Consider the following 7826-nt stretch of genomic DNA (forward strand, 5'->3'; position numbering starts at 1 on the left):
AACACATCACACAAGATGACTAACACATGTATTTATAGTGCTAAGAGGTTCCAAAATTCAGAAAAATTTAACCTAAAAATTGTCCACTCATACTTGACAAGTGTCCTCCTCTAATTGGAGAGAATCATCTCCATTCTCATTATGACAATATGCTTTCTCTCATTGGAGAAAATCATCTCAAATTAGAGGTTGACAAGTGGCCCTTCTTAGTTGGTGGAAATCCTCTTCATTGAGGGGACGACATGTGGACCTTCATGCCTTCCTTGCCACTCCATGCTTTCTATTTGCACTCTAGTAATTAATTTATGCACCCTAGATGGTCTAGATTTGCATTTGGTTCAAGCAAGCCCAAAAGTAACTCTAGCTAGACTCTTTTTTCCTATTTACACCATATTCCAATTGGCTCAATACATGACCCATGAAAATTGGCCTAAAACATGGCCCAAGAAAATTGTCCAAATACAAGCCCAAAATAAAGCCTATACTACTTTGTACAATTTTTACAAAACTAGAAAAATTGGAAGAATAGACAACAATTAATTCTCCATAAAAGAGAGTCTTTTGAGCTCCTTCTTCTTCTTCTTCCAATCTTCTAGCCATGGTCAGATGTCCAATATTAGTCCTTCCAGATGTTCCTCCATCATACCCTTCCTCTGGAAAAGGATTTGTCCTTAGATCAAATTTATCATTGTATTCATTACCACCTAGAATGGACCATTTCCTTAAAATATTATTTTCTCCACTAAGATCATGTATGTAAAATATAGCAAACATTGTCACAATGCAAATGTTAAAAGATGATCTTTTATCTTTGTAAAATGTTTCATGTGAAAAACTTAGACCTTCTTTGAAAATATTTGTGTTCACCTTGTAAGGTCCTTTGCCTAAATCAAGCAACTTATTTACAAACGGTTGATTTTATACTATGCTTATTACTAGTCCCTATGGATACGACAACCCCTTTGTACTATAGTTGACTCGGTCCACTTGCCAAGAAATAACCATCCATCACACAACAAACGAACTTCTTGAGTTTGTATACTCATGGAGTTATCAGCATTACAAAGGGCGGAGAGAACGTTGTCTTATGCTTAACAACATTAAGTGTTATAGGCACAAGTTAGTGTAAAGGTTGTCATGCTCTAAAAAGCACCAATCGAAGGCCTAAAATAAACATGCAATCTCTAAATGTCCTTAACTTGACATTTATATAAAAGGATTCATCCCATGAAAAAAATATTAATGTTAGATACAAGAATCTATGCAAATTAATTATGCGCATAAAAAATATTCAAAGCTTATACATTTTTAGATAACTAGTATATTTTGGTATCCTTCTTAGTGTGAGAGTTTCCTTGCAAACATTTCAAACAACTTTTGTTGTATTGTGAAAAATAGTATTATGAACTCAGACAAGAATGACATAATGTACTCATTTTACTACAAAAGTCATTAAATGAAAATCAATTTTAAAGATAAAGAATAATTAGTCATTATATTGATTAAATTAGATAATATTTTAGAGATTAAAAGAATTATGAGTATCTAAAGTAGTTTATATTATTAAGAAAATTTATACTTTAGATACCCATAACTTTTTAGTCTATAAAATAGTACCTAATTTAGTCAATATAGTGTCTAATTATATTTTGTCTCTAAAACTAATTTTTATTTAATAATTTTCTTGTAGTGTTTACTATTTTAGGAAAAAAATAAAAATATAATAAGAGTAATTTTATTTATAATTATAAATCAAAAGTGATAAAAAGAATATCTGTATTTTCCATTAATTAGTGGACTTGAGAAAAAAAATTGGACATAGGTTGAATTCAGATGAATTAATATAAAAATAAATAAAAGTGTGCACCGCTACTTTTATTAAATGCGTATAAATCCTTGAAATTTTTATAAACATTTCAAAATATTTCAATATTTTCTAAACTATTACATGCACCATAAAGTATTTGACTAAGAAACTATATTCAACCCATCTTTTAGAGTAGACATTTTAATTCACACATTTACTTAAAAATATATTAAAATGTTGATATACCTTTTAAAATTTTGTACTATTTAATTATTATAATATTAAGATTAATAACGTGTTAAAAGGTCGAATTAATCTAGTTTTATTCAAATATTATTAGTATTTATTAGATCAGATTCAAACTCATATTATCCTATAGTTAAAATTTTACAATAACAGTTAAGTTCCTGCAGCAAACATTCCAAATTTTGAATCAATCAATTCTGAAAAATGGTTTTTTAATCATTTTTATTTAATTTTAAAAATTATTTTAATATTTTATATTTTACTTATATTTTTATTAAAAATAATTTTTCTTTTAATTTTTTTTATTTTAAATATTAATATTTTATTGTTGGTGTAAGGTGAAGAGGGTATCAACGTATTATCACCCATCAATTTTATGCGCACGTACAAAATATAAAAGATGTTTTTGTAAGGTTAACATAACATAGTTACGTGCAGAAATTCACAGTTGGGGGAGTATGTCAAATTTTAGAGGTCCGAATAATTTCCTAATAAAAATTCTCTCTTTCATTTTTGTACCTTTTCAAAATTTTATCTAACAGAAAAAATGTAATATTTTCAGTGCTAACAAAATGTTTGTTAATTTTCTTAGATGTTTCGTAATACTTGTAATCGATGAAATATTTGTCTTAATTACGGTAGAAAAATCAGGTTTAACGTTACTCATATTTTCCGTGAAGGAAATGCGTGTGATTATAAGCTGACTAATTTATGATTTATTTATAGAAAATCTTTTCATTGGTATAATAGGTTACCATCTAGTCTATTCTTAGAGTTCTTTATGAATAAATATAGTCGATCTATGTATCGTTTTTGTTAACATATGGATTTTGGTCTAATCCCCCATATTTTTTTATTTTATTTATTTTTATTTTTTTAATAATATTTTTTTTCATAGGATGACAAATGATTGTTGTTGGTTGAGATGATGTCAAGTTGCATAATGACGCCTAACATGAAAGTTTTCATTTAAAAAAAATATGTATTTACCAATTTTATTTAAACAACTGATTGAATATTTGATTTTTAATTATAAATGAAATTATTATGGTTAGAATAAACATATGATTTTTAAAATTTCATAATTATAAAGAAGGTACCATATTCTAAACAAATCATTAAATAGAAATTAATTGTAGAGATAAAAATAATTAGTTTCTATTTTATCTAAATTAGATATTATTTTAAAAACTAAAAAAATTATTATTATCTAAAATAGTTTATATTATTAATAAAAATTATAAATTAGTTTCAAAATTAATATCTTCTAATTAGTTATTAAAATTTTAGTTATTAATTAATTTATATTTTAAAGTTGATAGCTAAAACTTTAGTAACTAATTAAATATCAATTTTAAAAACAAATTTATAAATTTTATTATCAATAAAAATTACTCTACATATTAAAAAAATTTAAGTTTTAAAATATTATATAATTTAATTTATAGTAACTAATTATTTATTATTTTTATAATTGATTTTTATTTATTAATTTTTTTATAATAATATATTTGTTCAAATTCAACGACTTGACTTCTATTTTTTACATAGGTAGATTCCAAACTTCAAAAAGCAAACAAAACACCCATATAATGTATTATGTTTTCAACATTACTGAAATAATTTTCCAATGTGAATATATTAATTCATTATTCCGTCCATCTCTCATGGCTAGACCAGACTTAACGGTGGATCAACCACCCTTCACGCAACTCGTGAGTTTGCCTTCAGTGAAAGCCACATCGGTCAACCATCACTTGCCATATTCATATAATAACGTGAATGTAAAATGCATTAACAACATAAAAAAAAATAAAAATTAGCCAAAGTGATCCTGTGCACATTCTGTGAATCATTTTCATTTGATGAAACTTTAAGAAAGCAATAACAGATGCCAAGTTGCCAATTGCTACACTATGAAGAGAAAAAAAAAATTAATTATAAAAAAAAACAAAAAATAATTAGTTACTATAATAATTAAATTAAAAACCGTTTTAGAGATTAAAAAAATTTTGGTTTATAAATTAGTTTCTATTATTGTTAAATGGTTTCTAAACTGGTGTCTAATTAGCAAACAAGGTTTTGCTACCAAATTTAGAATCTAAATAATTGATAGCAAAAACTTTGGTTGCTAATTAAACACCCATTTAGAAATCATTTAATAATAATAGAAACTAATTTAGAAATCAAAATTTTTCTAATATATAAAATGGTCTCTAATTTAGTCACTACAACTAATTATTTTTTGTCTCTAAAAATGATTTTTATTTCATGATTATCTTGTTAATGCTAGCAACTATTGAAAAATGAGCAATCCTGATGAGTTTTTCTATAAATAGTGATCTCCTTGTATTCACATCAAATTGGTATCTCCTTGTTGTTGTGTATAAGAGGAAAGCCATGAGTATCTCAAGTAGAAACAGCTTGATCTATCTCTTGGTGTTGTTTGCATTCTGTGAAATGCAAATCATTGCAAGAAAGGACACTCAGACCTGCATCCCCCGCAAGAGTCCATGCTTTGGGAAGAAAGTGCCATGCCCAGATGAATGCCCTCTGAAATCACCTTCCGATCCAAAAGCCAAAGTATGCTATCTTGACTGTGATAGTCCCATTTGCCAAGCTCAATGCAAAAGTAAGATCATTCATTCTAGAATTCGATTCTAAAGAAAACATATAATTAGTGAACTGGTACTAGAGATCTCATGATAAAAAGTGGTACAAATTTTCACTATGTGAGATGATTATATACAAACATTTCCTATTTTGTGGAAGCTAAAAAGGTTTTCATCTATGTTTGATGACAACAGCTCGCAAACCAAATTGCAATGATCGTGGATCTGCATGCCTGGACCCTCGTTTTGTTGGAGCAGATGGAATTGTTTTCTACTTCCATGGAAGGAGAAATGAGCATTTCGCCTTAGTATCCGATGTGAACCTCCAAATCAATGCACGTTTCATTGGCCTCAGACCAGCAACTAGAACAAGGGACTACACTTGGATCCAAGCACTGGGACTCCTCTTTGGTTCTCACAAGTTCACCATTGAAGCCATCCCAGCAGCATCATGGAACGATGAAGTTGACCACTTGAAGTTTTCTCACAGTGGCAAAGAACTTGCCATCCCAGATGGTTACCTCTCCACATGGCAGTCCCCACAAAATCAACTTAGAATAGAGAGAACATCAAGCAAGAACAGTGTTACCATTACACTCCCAGAAGTTGCTGAGATATTTGTCAATGTTGTGCCTGTCACTAACGAAGATAGTAGAATCCACAACTACCAGATTCCGAAGGAGGATTGCTTTGCCCATTTGGAGGTGCAGTTCAAATTCCATGGTTTGTCTTCAAAAGTTGAAGGGATTCTTGGAAGGACTTACCAGCCAGATTTTCAGAATCCAGCAAAGTTGGGGGTGGCAATGGCAGTGGTTGGAGGGGAAGACAAGTACAGAACCCCATCACTTGTTTCTGCAGATTGTGGGGTTTGTTTGTTTGATGGTGGAAAAGAATCTTCAGAGAAAATTAACTCAGTGAGTGAATATGGTTTGCTGGATTGCACTGCTGCGGCCAACAGTGGGAATGGCATAGTTTGCAGAAGATGAAATTTCTGAAGTCACCAATAGAATGATTCAGTGTTTGAAATTGTGATGTAATGATTTGTTTTGTTGAATTATCTGCTCCTATTGAATAAAAAGTGCAATCTTTTCATTTGTTTAACTTGAAAATATGGTGGAATTATGAGAGGTTATCTCATTTCAAGTCATTAATATTAGAGTATTGATATTTTGCCTGACTTACGTGGTTGCCTCAAATTACAACTTCATATGTTTCATATGTGGTGGTGTGAGAAATAATTTTATATTTGAATATGTGGCCGATATGTGTTAGGCCAGCAGTTATGTAACTGCTTTATCTAAGGATATACCTATATATATCCTTTCTACATGGATATACCTATGTATATCCTTTTGTCCTTCTGTAAACACATACAGTTTTATATTCATAAATAAAATACTTTTTCTGTTTCTATAATGGCCACCTGCTCATCATAACATGTATCAAGAACAAGTTTTTTTTTTTTTTGTCACTCATGTCTTCTGCCACGTCCCCCACTCATCCTTCCTCTCCTACGCATGCCTCTTTGGTCACCATGGCAGCAACCACCGCTTCCCCTTTTGTGCATCAGTTCTCCACTCCCATCTTCTTAAAGCTCGCTGAGGACAATTTCTTGCTATGGAAATAACAGATCCTTGCCACTCTTGATGGTCTTCTGCTATCAAAATATTTGGATGGTTCTCAACTACCTCCTTATTTTCTCCCACTCACAGAAGGTAAATCTTCCAAAATCAACCCAGATTTTCTTTTCTATCGACAACAGGATAATTTGATAGTAGCCTGGATGTTGGCATCCATGTCATATCCTTTCTTGTCCAAGATGGTTGGCCTCCAATCTGCGTCTGAGATCTAGCAAACCCTTCAAACGCATTTCACTCTAACACGCGTGCTCAGATCAAAAAAATTTGTTTGCGACTCAAGACCCCTAAACAAGATCGCTCCGTCAGTGCATATCTTTTGGAGATAAAGATCACCATTGATTCTCTTGCCGCCATTGGTGCCCCTGTGTCCATTGAAGACCAGATTGAAGCGATTCTTGACGGACTTTCGAAGCATTATGATCCTTTTGTAGCTTCCATTATGTCACGGTCTGAACCCTACACCATCAATGAAATAGAGGCTTTACTGTTAGCTCAAGAAGAAAGACTGGCCAATCCTCGCTCTGTGGATCCACTTTCCTATTCTCCTGCTATCGTTATTGTTACTTGGCGTCCGTCACATGCCAGAAACGGAAAACAAAATTCCCGATTTTCTTCCTCTCGTGGCGGTCGCAGTCATTCCTGTCCCTCTTACTCCACAGACTCACGTTCTTCGTTTCGAACCCCTTTCACTCAAACCCAATCCTCGAATTCTTGGTCCACGACTTCTATTACTTGCCAAATCTGCAAAAGACTGGTCACTCTGCCGAACATTGTTGGCACAGGTATGATCAATCCGCATCTCAATTTCCTAGTGCCAACTTCTCTCAACTATCCTTCTCTGAAAATGCGTCAAGCACTGCCTCTCTTTTGGGTGCTCCTTCCTCTGTTGATGACCCTCTCTTGTACCTGGACAGCGGTGCTACGCATCACATAACAAATAATTCTTCAGTTTACTCTGACAAGCAACCCTATGATGGAACTGATCTTGTCAAAATGGGTAATGGAAAAGGTTTGTTAATATCTCACATAGGTTCTGCGAATTTTGGTTCCTTTACGACAAATAAACCTCTGTTTTTAACTGATTTGCTCCATGTTCCAACAATTATGAAGAATCTTCTTAGTGTTTCAAAGTTTTGCTGTGATAACAATGTTATTTTTTAGTTTCATTCTAACAGTTGTTATGTTCTTGATCAGGAAACCAAGCGTGTTCTTCTACAAGGTTATCTTAAAGACGGATTGTACATTTTCCCTGATCTTCATTCTTTGTCCTCCTGTTCTATTCATTCAATGTCTTTTATTGCTGAACCTATCTATGTAAATCAATGGCACAAACATTTTGGACATTGTAGTTTTAATGTTCTCAAAAAGATTTTGGCATCTTGTGATATATCTGTTTCAAATAATATTGTGTTTTGTTCTTCCTGTGTGGGTGGTAAGTGCCACCAACTTCCTTTTTATAGTTCTGCTCATACCTATTCTCAACCCTTACAATTAATTTACACTGATGTGTGGGTTCCTGCT

At 31.9% G+C, this 7826-nt stretch overlaps 1 protein-coding gene across 1 annotated transcript; it reads left to right on the top strand.

The window, feature by feature from the left end:
* Nucleotides 1–4406: 4406 nt before the first annotated feature.
* On the top strand, nucleotides 4407–5774 carry LOC137831751 (uncharacterized). Its single transcript, XM_068639559.1, has 2 exons — nucleotides 4407–4685; nucleotides 4861–5774. The coding sequence occupies exons 1-2, from the start codon at nucleotides 4454–4456 to the stop codon at nucleotides 5649–5651; spliced, it is 1023 nt and encodes a 340-aa protein (XP_068495660.1). The 5' UTR covers nucleotides 4407–4453; the 3' UTR covers nucleotides 5652–5774.
* The last annotated feature ends 2052 nt before the right edge of the window (nucleotides 5775–7826 follow it).

The sequence above is a fragment of the Phaseolus vulgaris genome, chromosome 11, assembly GCF_000499845.2.
Source record: "Phaseolus vulgaris cultivar G19833 chromosome 11, P. vulgaris v2.0, whole genome shotgun sequence".
NCBI classification, from domain to species: domain Eukaryota; kingdom Viridiplantae; phylum Streptophyta; class Magnoliopsida; order Fabales; family Fabaceae; genus Phaseolus; species Phaseolus vulgaris.